This window comes from Lepus europaeus, chromosome 5, assembly GCF_033115175.1.
Source record: "Lepus europaeus isolate LE1 chromosome 5, mLepTim1.pri, whole genome shotgun sequence".
NCBI classification, from domain to species: domain Eukaryota; kingdom Metazoa; phylum Chordata; class Mammalia; order Lagomorpha; family Leporidae; genus Lepus; species Lepus europaeus.
Genome location: NC_084831.1, coordinates 110,804,892 through 110,817,327, shown reverse-complemented (window position 1 = coordinate 110,817,327; position 12,436 = coordinate 110,804,892). Strand labels below are relative to the sequence as shown.

General features: G+C 55.2%; 1 protein-coding gene across 1 annotated transcript in view; it reads right to left on the bottom strand.

Moving 5' to 3' along the window:
- Positions 1-242: 242 nt before the first annotated feature.
- The window catches only part of PTGFRN (prostaglandin F2 receptor inhibitor), a 77,407-nt gene continuing 65,213 nt past the window's right edge, over positions 243-12,436 (bottom strand). The window contains exons 7-9 of the mRNA XM_062192045.1: positions 9,934-10,041; positions 5,447-5,752; positions 243-3,659 (exon numbers count right to left, since the gene is read on the bottom strand). Of these exons, the coding sequence (XP_062048029.1) occupies positions 3,493-3,659; positions 5,447-5,752; positions 9,934-10,041 (581 nt within the window). The 3' untranslated portion in view covers positions 243-3,492. The remainder of the gene's footprint in view (positions 3,660-5,446; positions 5,753-9,933; positions 10,042-12,436) is intronic.

The following is a 12,436-nucleotide window of genomic DNA, read 5'->3' as shown; positions in this document are numbered from 1 at the left end:
ATTCCGACAGACAGGGAATCTTCACAGAGCAGCACCCTCCCAGCCCCCACCTTTCAGCTTGGTGGGAACTCCACCACTGATGCCCCTGAATGCATTCCTCCTCTCATCATGAGCGCTTACAATGCTCCCACAGGGGCTCAGGGGGGTCAGGAGGTGCTAAGGTGACATTCAGCCACCACCCCCCCATGCTGGAGGCCAAGGGATAACAGGTGCCAAGATCAAGCTCCTCACACAGGTTCGATTTAAATTAAACTTCCTTTAATGAAATAAAAAACAAATGGTGCATTGCATAATATCTGTGGTCACAGTATAAAACAATACAATTAGTTCATATAACATCGGATATGGACAAAAATCCACAAGACCCCTTCTTTGTCTACGGAAAATCCTGCAGATCCTTATGTGCCACGCTAAAAAAGAAAGCAAGTCAACCTTTTTCTCCTTGTGATTTGCACACAGATTTCTCACTGAGAATTTGGTCCAACAGCAGAGGAGAACTTACCCAAGTCCCACTCCCTCTTCCTCTGTTGTCATCGGTGAAGCTAAAAAAACCAAACACCCAACTTTTCAGAAAGTAGCAAGTTGCGTAGTATTGCTTATTATTCCTGCCAAAAAGGCTCAGTCTTTGGCTCACAGATGTCGGTGACAAATCGTGGTTGCAGGCAGTCTGCAAAGCAAGAAGCAAGAGCCACCAAGGGAAACAAGGGTCCAGGCAGGAGGGGCCTCCTCTACCCCAGAGCTCAGGGAGCCACGTGGCTGGGGGGGGAGGGGAGGAGGGAACACACAAATAAATACATTTCTAAATTAGGATTTAATCCAGCTGGTGAGTCAGAGTTCCACCGATCCATGAAAAATCTGCAAAGTTGTTAAAAAGTCAGTTTGCATTTTTTCTTTTTGTTAAAAAGTGAAACGTGGATGTAAACATCGTAAAGTAAACAATTTACAGTACAGTCATGCGTCGCTTAACGACGGGCGCCCGGTCTGAGACGCGCGGGGCGCTCGCCCGAGCTCGGACGCCACGGTGTCACAGGCGATGCCAGCACGCGGGCTGCCCCGCTCCCCCGTGATCAGGGACCCAAACGTCGTTACGAGGAGCATGACTGTCGTTTGGAGGCTTCTATCTGAACGTGGGTGAGGGTCTTTCTGGAGGGGAGGGGAGATATTTTTATGATTAGAAAAAAACCCCAAGCTTTATAGATAAAGTTTCTTTTCGTTAAGAAGTGCAATTTCGTCGCGTGAGGCCTGGCCAGGTCCATCCTGCATTCACACCAGTGCCGCTGGCCTCTTCCGGAAGAGCACTTTGTGGGGGGAACCCTATTTGGTACAACGAAAGAGTGTCACACTCACACGTCCCAGGCCACGTCCCTGGAAGGGGTTGCATCCTTGGCACAAAGCCCGGGCTTTCTCCCCTTTGCCTCCCAGCCCCCAGGTGACTCGCAGTGGCCACAGAGCCAGGCTCAGGGTGGAGGTCCATGTCTCCACACCTCTAGCCTTGAACTGTGCCATGTTTGCAAGAAGGTACACACGGCGTGAGCACACGTCACTTTCACCACCCAGAGCGCCTGGTGCGACTCCACACCTGGGGCCGCCTGGTCCCAGCCAAGCGGAAGTACCTTCTCCTCCTAGGAAGGGCCTGAGCTACCACAGTCCTGAATCTCCTTTTACCGGAAGTGTGGTAACAGGGCCCCGGCTGTTACTGATAGGGCACCTGTTGACATCTGTCCTCTCACCTGGGATGTACCTCCTCCCAAAAAGCATGGTTAGAAAATGCCCAAACGTGCTGCCACCGAGGCTGCTGCCTCCTCCTCCTGCCGCCACACTCTGGGCCTGCAGCGCCTCTGTGCTGAGCCCGTGAGACAGAATGTAGAATTTCCAACCCACGTGGGCATCTCGGTGGGCAGAGCAGGGGAGCCCCGGTGGAACTCTGCCTCGGGTGGTAAGTGCAGAACCAGTGGTGGCCAGCAGAGAGGGGCAAGGGCAGGAGGTGGCGAGCCCAGCCGGGGGGCTTGGTTCATCTAGCCCCGAGGTGACAAGGAGCCACCCGTGAATGGCCATCATGTTGCATTACTTTATTGCTCAAAACAAACGGACTGGGTGGTGCTAGATGCTCTGGGGCCAGGATGACAGCGCAGAGGGTCGCAATCAGGCACCAGCGAGCCTCAGAGACCCTGCAGGGCCCCCAGTGCGGGACAGCACAAGCCGGGGCCTGGGAAGGTGCACCTGCCCGCTGCCCTGTGCCTGGCGGGCGAGGCCGGGCCGGGTGGCCTGCTCTCAACCCCACTCTCCAGGCTGGTTATGTGCCAGTGAATTGCTGGGTCTCCTTCGTGCTCCTAATAGGGAAGCAAACACATTGCAGAGCACACCCTTCCTCCCTAACCCCTGCGGGGGATCCTAAAGAGCCCTGAAGGGCAGAAAAGGTCCAAGAAGACGTGGTTCTTCCAGACAACACCAGATTCCTGGAAGCCCGCAGTTTTCTGCCTTTGTGCTAAGGGGCAGCGCACGCGGGAGCTGACCCACTTGCAGTTCCTCTGCCTCCCACAAGGGGCACCCGAGAGGAACCCCAAGGTGCCCCCACACTACTAAGTCTCTGCTTAAGCTCCCTAGGGTCCCTCCTGGCTCCCCTGCAGGCCCCCACGGGGCCCAGGGCCTCAGAACTGTCCACGTTGGGTAGTGTCTGCTCCGCTCCTTGTCTCCAACTTGCCCTTCCTCGCAGACCTTCTTCCTGCCCTGGGCAGAGGTGGCTGCGTATTCGTCTTCATTCTCTTTCTTAAGGCTAAGGTGGCAAGATAAGGTGCTCGGTGGAGAGCCAAGTTCTGGATTCCAGGGCCGCCGTTTCAGCACTCGCACAAAAAACAAACACAAAACGAGTGGCCAAGGGGCAGAGAAGCGAAGGGGTTGAAAAAAAAATGCATTTGGGCTCAATGAGAAGTTACTTTCTCCAAGTTTAGATTTCCAATGTTGTCTAAAGCCCTGAAAGTAGGGGGCAGGGCGGGGCAGCACAAGCCATGCCTCCAGCTCCGCACTGGGTGGAAGCCGAGCCGCAATCCAGCCCCCGCGCCCCCGCCGGACGGCGACTCTCGGCGGGCAGGTGCCTTCCCACCCGAGACCAAGAACTCCCAAGGCCTTCACCCCTTCCCTCACCGCCACCCCTCACAACAAAAAGCTCTAAACACGCACAAGTCAGCGGATCTATAAACCAGTAGGAGAAGGAAAAAAAAAAAAAAAAAAACTAGACGCAGGTTAACCATTAGAAAGCCGCGCTCGGGAAACACACACTGGACTCTGTATTTCGGAAAGTGAAAGTGCCGTGGGAGGAAGAGCTGTGTGCTGGTAACCATGTCTGCGCTCAGAACTTGACATGCGGCAGAGAGCGCGCGCGAGTCCCACCTGAGATTAGAGAGGACTGGTGTTCCGTGTCACACGCTTCGTTTTCCCAGACCGCGGTCCTCTTCTCGCCCCGCTGCGCCCTGAACGTCCCTCCCTCCCCGCAGCCTAGTCCATCTCCATGGACATGAGCCGGCGGCGCTCCCGCCGCGTCTCCTGCACCTCCTTCTTGCAACACCAGTGCGAGCTGCAGTACCCGATGAGGCAGGACAGGAGCCCGATGACGGTGGACAGGCCCACGCCGATCAGCAGCGGGTACTTGAAGGCGTTCAGCACTGGCAGGGGAGAGAGAAAATGGGGAGCCGGTTAGTGGGGCCCGCACGCCCCTCGGACTCCCTCCCTCGGGAGCGGGTACTGAGCACCTAGCATGGCCCTGGAGCAGCTCAGCCTTTATATGAGCAAATGTCTCCCTACCCAGTTCTCTGTGTGTGTGCGCAGTGCAAGCCCGCTGGGGGAAAGGGGTGGGGAAGCAAAAAAGATTCCACTCGAAGCCTTTGAATGTCAACCTGCTTTTTAAGGTTTTGGCAGGAGATTGATTTTTAAAAGTCAGGATAAGGGCACCGCACATTCGGCAGCAGATGCATCCTTTAAAAAACTGTGTAAATCAATTCTATGCATCAAATAACTGAAGTGTACTAAGGGAGCTATTTTAAGTAACACTATAGTAAATTATCTAGCAAAGTGAATAATCACTCCTACTTGTTTGGGAAATCTGGGCTCTCATATGGAGTCACTTCAAGCAAGGAATTTCTCAGATGCAAATACGGTATTATAGTCAAGTGAAGTTTCAGAGGCACAGGTTCTTCCTCGGACAGGTGCAGATTCCACCCCTGAAATCCCGTCTTCCTTTCTCCATATGGACCGGTGTGCCTGCTCCCTGGGTGATCACTGACCTATGCTAAGTGCCTTGTATTTACTATGGCTTCATTTTCACAGCAGCCCCAGGAGAGAGGACTGTACCAGGAACCAGATCAGAAATGCGAAGTGGGGACCGGTGCTGTGCCCTGTAGGCTGTGCCTCCACCTGGGCCATGGCATCCCATATGGGTGCTGGTTCATGTTCTGGCTGCTTCTCTTCCGACCTGCTCTCTGCTTGTAGCCTGGAGGGGGCGGTGGAGGATGGTCCATGTGCTTGGGCCCCTGCACCCATATGGGAGACCAGGAGGAAGTTCCTGGCTTCTGGCTTCAGATGGGCTCAGCTCTGGCCATCACAGCCATTTGGAGAGTGGGCCAGCAGATGGAAGACCTTTCTTTCTGTCTCTCCCTGTCTATAATTCTGCCTTTCAGATAAATAAATAAATAATCTTAAAAAAAAAAAAAAAAAAAAGAAAGGAACACTAAGTGACCCATAGAAGAGCTGAGGCTCCAACTCCCTTCTGCCCTAAACTGACACATCATTAGAGAAACAAACTGCAAAGGCCCTGGTACTCCTTGGAGGCACCTGGACTTGAATTCTCTCCGTGGAATTATTTCAATTCACATTTACTTTCAGAAAAGGCATGTTTCTCAGGAACCAACAGCTGTCCCCACCGTGGGATGTTCAGGGAACAGAGCTGGTGGTCCGTGAGGGCCAGCAAGGCCGAGGGTCACACTGCTGTCTCTGGCTCCACGGAGCCAGACCCCCACCTCTGCACTAGCGACCACAGGAGGAGCCGCCCTTCTCCAAGAAGCAACGCTATCAGGTGGGCATGAGGGGCAGGTGTCTGAGCTTCAGCCTGCCTGGAGACCTGCGCCCTCTCTCTCAGCCCTGTTCTCTGCCTGCCCCGAGGGATCTGTGCCAACCCCAGGACACAGCAAGGTGGGCTTCTCAAACACTCTTTGCAGCAAGTCTTAAAAAATCATTTCCCGATGGTGCCTGCAGCACACAGTAGGAAAAGCAGGGAAGACAGCGAGAGCTGCCTGTGCCCCTTCTGGGGAAAGGCGGAGGCCAGGCCTAGAGAGCAAGCAGGACGGACTGTGGCGCCTTCTCAACGCCCTGGGAGCTGGGCTTCTGCCAGCTGCAGCAGGGCACACAGAGACGACCCCCGCAAACATGGAGAAGCCGACGTGCGTGTGGCGCTTACCGTCCATCTTCACAGTGATGAAGATGGGCTTGGACTGGATCTCTGCCTCCTTCTGCCAGGAGCCCGTGGGCGACTTCACCCACGGCGTCACAGAACAATAGTAGTTGCCGAAGTCCTGGTCCTCGGAGCCGTGCACCTGCAGCAAGAACTCCAGCGCGCTCACTCGCTCCAGGCTGAGGTCGCTCTTCCAGTCCCTCCGGGCTGTCGTCACAATCCCCTTCCGGTCCAGAGAGGACAGCAGGATAGGCGCCTTGTCCAAGCCGAAGGAGTGCACGGCAAACCAGGACACGTCGAAGGCCATGTCGTCTGTGGGTTACCAAGCCAAAGGCCTGGGGTCAGTGCGGTGGGCAGCGGCGACACAGACACCTCCCACGTGTGTGACTGCTGCTCCGGGCCAGCGCCATGCCTCGGCCTACAGTGAAGGTGCTGTTTCGTCCCCTCCCACCCCTGGGAGGGCCTCGTACCTTCCTCAAGGCTGCACAGCCCAAGGAAGTCAAGCGTACAGCTTGCCCCAGGGATCTCAGCCCCTCACCACTGCACCACCACCATCTGTAGCCTAAGGAGTCACAGGCAGTCAGGGCCAGAAAGGGACTCCCACAGAGAACACCGATCATCAGGCTGCCATGAAGTGACACTGCAACGGACACGTCAGGCAGAAGAACCCAGACTGGAAGGATACCGACACTGTGCAGGACAAGTGCCGAAAACGAACTGCACAAAATTTACAGTTACACTTTATTATCATTTACTGTGTTTTTTTTTTCCCCCTCCTTGACAAAGTGCTTAAGTTCAAAACAAAAGAGGAAAAAAAAATGTCAAGCTGAGAAAATTGAGCACGGTTTACCAGTCCCAGAGAGTAACGCTGCTGAATGGCAAAGTGCTCTGTGAAATTAAAGATTCCAACAGCCGCAAGCAAATTCATACGGGCCTGAGAGAAGGGAGACTTTGGCACAAGCGGGGATCGTAGAGGCGCACAGCACAGGCCCTGACCCCTGCTCAGGACCAGGGTCAACCACGTTCAGCTGCGTCAGCTCTGGGACTGCCGCAGTGGCCAAGAAAGGCCCAGGGCTGCAAGTGCTGTTCTACCCAAAATCCTCCCAAGAAGGGTTTGTATGTGAATGTTCGATGAAACAATTTTTTCCCAACAATGAAAAAAAAAAAAAAAAAAAAAAAACCAGCATTCATTCACTTAGTAAAAACCCACTAACAACCTCAGAAAGTGCGTCACAAATGAACTACGCCCAGATGCTTCCATATTAAAAAAAGAACATCTATTCAATGGAAGCAAGGATTAATGGAACCATCCAGATGGCAATTCCTTTCCAGCTCAGTCTAAACACCATGGTCTCTTCTTTCTCTCCCCATCAAGCCACTGTGGCCCTGGAACATGTTTCTTCTTCCCAGAGTAAAAATCCTCTCTGTCCAGGAAGAGCAGCACCCCTGGGGCAGCGGGGCCGAGTGGGCACCCCGCTCACGTGTACGCTGTGCAGGCCCCACCCAGTGCTGGTGTCTGCGCCTGGCTGCTCCCGGGAGGCACAAAGTCACCCTGGAGGGCCCCTTCCTTGTGTGAAGACTGTGGCACCTGATGGAGCTGTGCCTCCCGTGTGGTGCTGGAAGCCCAGCACCAGCACCCACTGCCACGTGACCTGGGTGAGTCGCCAAGTTCGCTGGGACTTGGTTCCCTCCTCCGTAAAATGAAAACAATAGCACCCACAAGTTAAATGTATTCTAGTTACTTAGGGAAAAAAATGCTTAGAACAGGTCCAGGTGCTTAGTAAGTGCTCAATAAAAGTAGGCCAACCATGCATTTTATCATCCCTGCACTTCAGCATCCGTAGTCCTACACACAGATGCCACGCCCAGGAAGGCCACGATGCTGTTTAGGCTCTGCCTGCACCAGCTGGGGCACTGGCCCCCTGCTCCCACCCCTGCGGGCGTCAGCCACTGAAGCTCACATCTGTCCCCTTCTCAGAGGTCTGAGGCTCACGGAAGGAAACCAGCTCCTGGGGCTGCTTCGGGCAGGCTATGAAGCACCGGGCTGCTTGGCCCTCCCGCCTCGGGATAATGACCCCTGAGGGGCTGTAAAATCCCAGTGCCCTCAGCTCCGGGTGGACCACACTTTATGGCAGGCCTTGTGCTGCAGCACCCGCCTGGGGAGGGAGACTTGCTCTGGATTCACTCTGCCTGTCCGCTTCCCGGGTCCTGCGTGGCTCCTCGCTGCCTCTCGGTGCTGGGTCTCCGTGAACCACTGGCAGGCTTGGGTCAGGCTTCGTGTCTAGGGAACCTGACCAAGACCCTGCCTCCAGAGGGCCACGCCCAGCTGCCCCTGCCCCACCCTGGCTGCCGTGGCCTTGGCCCTTGGAGCCCATCTGCACTGCGTCCTTGCCAGGGGAGCATTCTCCAGCCCCTAGGAAGCGTGAGGACAAACTGAACCACAGCCGTGTTTAATTATTCAGAGTCTTCTCCCCTGACATAGCCCAAGAGTGCAAAGTTCTGGAAAATTGTGATCTGCAAGATAACAGCCACCTATAGCTTTGCAATTACTCTGGAGGAAAAGACTTCCATATTGAGGGCATAGCCGGTGACCCGTTAATTTACCGAGAGGCAGCACTTAGAGGATTTGGTTGTGCGTATCATACGTGAGCTTTAAGGGTGAAAATGGCATTACCTTATACCGGCTTTTGGGGAGCATGCCCCGCCCCTTTCCCGGGCGGTCTCTTCTGCTACCCCCTCCATTTCACTTCTGAGTGCTACCTTCGTGTCCTCCATCTACACAGAGGTAGCTGAGTACCGGAGTGGCAGCTCACTCAAGACCCAGGCTCCGGGGGCCAGCGCTGCGGCATAGCAGGTAAAGCTGCGGTCTGCAGTGCCAGCATCCCACATAGGCGTTGGTTTGTGTCCTGGCTGCTCCACTTCCGATCCAGCTCCCTGCTAATGTGCAAAGCGGCAGAGGATGGCCCATGTGTTTGGGCCCCTGCCACCCACATGGGAGGCCCAGAAGAAGCTCCTGGCTCCTGGCTCCGGCCTGGCCCAGCCCCAGTTGTTGCAGCCATTTGGGGAGTGAACCAGTGGATGAAGATCTCTGTCCTTCACTCGCTTTAACGCTTTCAAATAAATAAATAAATAAATACATCTTTAAAAAAAAAAAAAATCCCCAGGCTCCACGTTTCTTTAACTAACTCGATGGGTTTGATGAGTTTCTTTCCTTACATCTTCCACAAATGCGTCTTATTCCCACCTCTGAAGTGTATGCATATCCAGCTTCCCTAAGACAGTCAAGGTGGGTGTCACTCAATGGTCCGGGCATCAGCAAACTGCGGCCCGCAGGCTGGACCCAGGCCGCCGTGAGCTTCTGTAAATAAAGCCGCGCCGGAACACAGCCCTGGCCATTGGCTTATGTTATTATCCACAGCCGCTTTCATGCTACAGTCAGCGCGAGGCAGAGTCCCTGCAGAGCCTGCCTGGCCCACACAGCCAAGAGTACTTCCTGCGAGGCCCCTTGCAGAAGACACTCCCTGGCCCCGAACCGGCAGCCTCCCCGCCAGAGCCTGAGCGACGGGGCCACCCAGGCCTCTGCTGCCAGCCCCCGGCCCGGGGCGCTCGCTCTGATTTCACTGCTGGCCACTTGCCCCACGCTTTCTATGTTCTCCTCGCCCAGGCCATACCTCAGCTGTCTCTACACAGAATGCTGGGATCAGGCACAATGTTCAAGGTGCCACCTGCCGGACGCCAAGGCTCTGCCTGTGAGAGGGTGGGGCGGTATACAGTGCTCGCGATCCGATGGCAGAGGTGGAAAAGCAGCCTGGGGAGAGCCGGGTACCACGTGAGGCCCCTGGGAAAAGGCAGAGGTGGGCGCAGTCGTGGGCGCAGTCCTGGCCGGCAACACAGACACCCTGAAGGCAGTCAATGTTCTTTCAAGCCCGCAGGGGTAAGACCGACGGGTCCCCCGGCTCGTAGGCATCCTGTTGGGCATGGCTAATATTTTCTACAAAAGAAAGGCCTGCAGAGATTTCCGGAGAATTCTAATGGCAACAGCACCCTGGGCGCCCCTCTGCTGCGCTCCTTCACTGTGCTCATTGCTAAGGGATACTACATGCTGTCTTATTTCTTGCTGGTGTCTTTAGCTGGCTCGCAAGCTTCAGGCGCTCTGTGCACGGCACCGTGCCCAGCATCTGCACCAGCACCTGTGCATTCAAGGGGCTCAGGTATATCTGAATGAATGAACGAGACCCACAGGGCAGCAGTGGGACCTGGCGGGCCGAGTCAGACTAGCCCAAAGCAGGCCCGGAGGGACCTGCTGGTCACCCCGACAGCTCACCCATCCAGCAGGTAGGAAACCCCGACAGGGTACAACGTACAAGCCAGGCAATCGTGGGATTAAACAGACCATCCAGTGCCTGCAGCTGCCATCTGTGTGACACAGTGGGGATGAGATGGGGAACAGTCACAGAAAGTCACATGGGGACAGGGTTGGGGGAGACAGGTACCTGGATCCAGCACGGCCCCCTCGACGGTGACGATGCAGAACAATCTCACCAGGTCTCCCCGGGTGACTGATGGTGTTTCCGAGTGCACAGAGGCATTAAAAACCGGACCTGGAAGAAAGGCACGCCAGCATCATGACCCTTTGGCGCTTTTCTGAGATTCCATCGCTGATGCTCGTGTGGGCATCGACACGTGGGGACTGGTCCAGACACGGACAGGAGCCGTGTTCTCGGGTCGCCCTTCTGCTCCTCCGAGACACGGGCCTTGGGTGCCTCCAGATGAACTTCCTCTGAAGAGTACAACAAAATGGAACCATCCCGAGGAATTACTTCTGCCTCTGGCTTTCTTCACCTGCCCTCTCACAGCCGTGGTCATCAGGGGAAGGCCGCCCCGACCCTGGCGCAGCCTGGCTTCGTTCTGGTTCAATGTGGGGACTGCTAGGCCAGGGCGGCTTGGAGATCAGCCAGACAGGGACTGGCCCAGGGATGCTTTTGGTCACGGTGGAGCAAGCAGCCTCGTCATGCTGTGCTGGCTGATGGGCACAGAGGCCTTGCTGTGTGTGGAGAGGCTGAAACACATGGAGACACTGCTAATGTTCCCGTAAGTGCAGGGGAGCACAAAGCATGGCTCCAGGCCACCAGGCCTGACTAAGGCAGGCTGGCTACTCAAGTCAGGGAGGCTGCGCTTATGCGGTCAGGCAATGTATGGGAACACTGCACTTTCTGCCCACTCATGTGCTGTAACTTAAAACTGAAGTCTAGGGGCTGGCACTGTGGTGCAGCAGCTTTGCCTGCAGGCAAAGCTGCTGCACCACTGTGCCAGCATCCCCCACGGGCGCTGGTTTGAGTCTCGGCTGTTCCACTTCCAATCCAGCTCTCTGCTATGGCCTGGGAAAGCAGTAGAAGATGGCCCAAGTCCTTGGGCCCCTGCACCCACGTGGGAGACCCGGAAGAAGCTCCTGGCTCCGGCCATCTGGGGGAGTGAACCAGAAGATGGAAGGCTCTCTCTCTCTGCCTCTCTTTAACTTGGCCTTCACATTAATAAATATTTTTTTTAAAAAAAGTCTAAAGCTGAGCAAACAAAAATCCTCTATCCACGCAGGACTTGTCTTGCATTCCTCCCTGAGAACACTATGGACATCGCACCTATGCACGGGGAGCATTTCCCAGCTTTAAGCTAAGTGAATCTAAGAGTTCAAGGTTTAATTGATCCCAACTGGGTTTCCTGGGCAGCAAAGAGAGATGGATGTGGGTGGTGACTGTCAAGTTCATTAGAAGAATTCAGGTGTGACTACTTTCTCGTTCAGATCGCCAGAAAAGAAAAAGTACTGCAGTGTACTTTTTATAAACTTGCAGATGAAGTGACTATGAGAGAGACAGAGAGAGGGGGGAGAGGCAGGCAGGCAGGCAGGGAGGGAGGGGGCGGACACAAGGCCACGGCACTCCCTGAGGGAGTTACTGAAGTGCCTTATTTCCATTTCACCATGATAACTACTAACAGGATACTCTTACTGCATTGCTTTCCCTACACCAAGTATCTGGGAGAAAGGTGAAGGGTGGTTGTAGAACATGGAACCCTGTGGGCTCAGGCGGCCCTGGGTGGGTCCTGTTCAGATTTCTGATTAGCCACGGAGCAGCGGGATTGGGGGCATGAACTCCAGGCAGAAGGAGAACACAATGGAACAATGGTCCCAGGAAACGGAGAGAGGGATGGGAGCACGAGGGCAGGGAATCCTGAGCTACTCTGGACACCTCCTTCAGTGCGCTCAGCTCTGGCCCCAGCTCCCTCAGTCCCCACCACCCAGACCTGCCCTGAGCCGGCCAGGCACGGGTTGCCAGGTGGTTCTTTATGCCTCCGATGGCCACCTGGGAGTGGGTGCAGGATGGCAGCAACAGGGTGTGCACAGTATTACCATGGATTACAGATGTCACATAATAAACAGAACTACACCAAGGCCCTTTCTTAAGAGAACACAAAATGATAAAAGATTAAGAAATCCTCAGGGCCGGCGCTGTGGCGTAACGGGTGAAGCCACCGCCTGCAGTGCCAGCATCCCATAAGGGCACCAGTTCATGTCCCGGCTGCTCCACTTCCAACCCAGCTCTCTGTTTCTATTTATTTATTTATTTATTTATTTATTTAGACAGGCAGAATGGACAGTGAGAGAGAGAGACAGAAAGAAAGGTCTTCCTTTTGCCATTGGTTCACCCTCCAATGGCCACCATGGCCGGAGCGCTGTGGCCGGCGCACCGCACTGATCCGAAGCCAGGAGCCAGGTGCTTCTCCTGGTCTCCCATGTGGGTGCAGCGCCCAAGGACTCGGGCCATCCTCCACTGCACTCCCGGGCCATAGCAGAGAGCTGGCCTGGAAGAGGGGCAACCGGGATAGAATCCGGCGCCCCGACCAGGACTAGAACCCGGTGTGCCGGAGCCGCAGGCGGAGGATTAGCCTGTTAAGCCACGGCGCCAGCCAGGTCTCTGTTATGACCTGGGAAAGCAGTGGAAG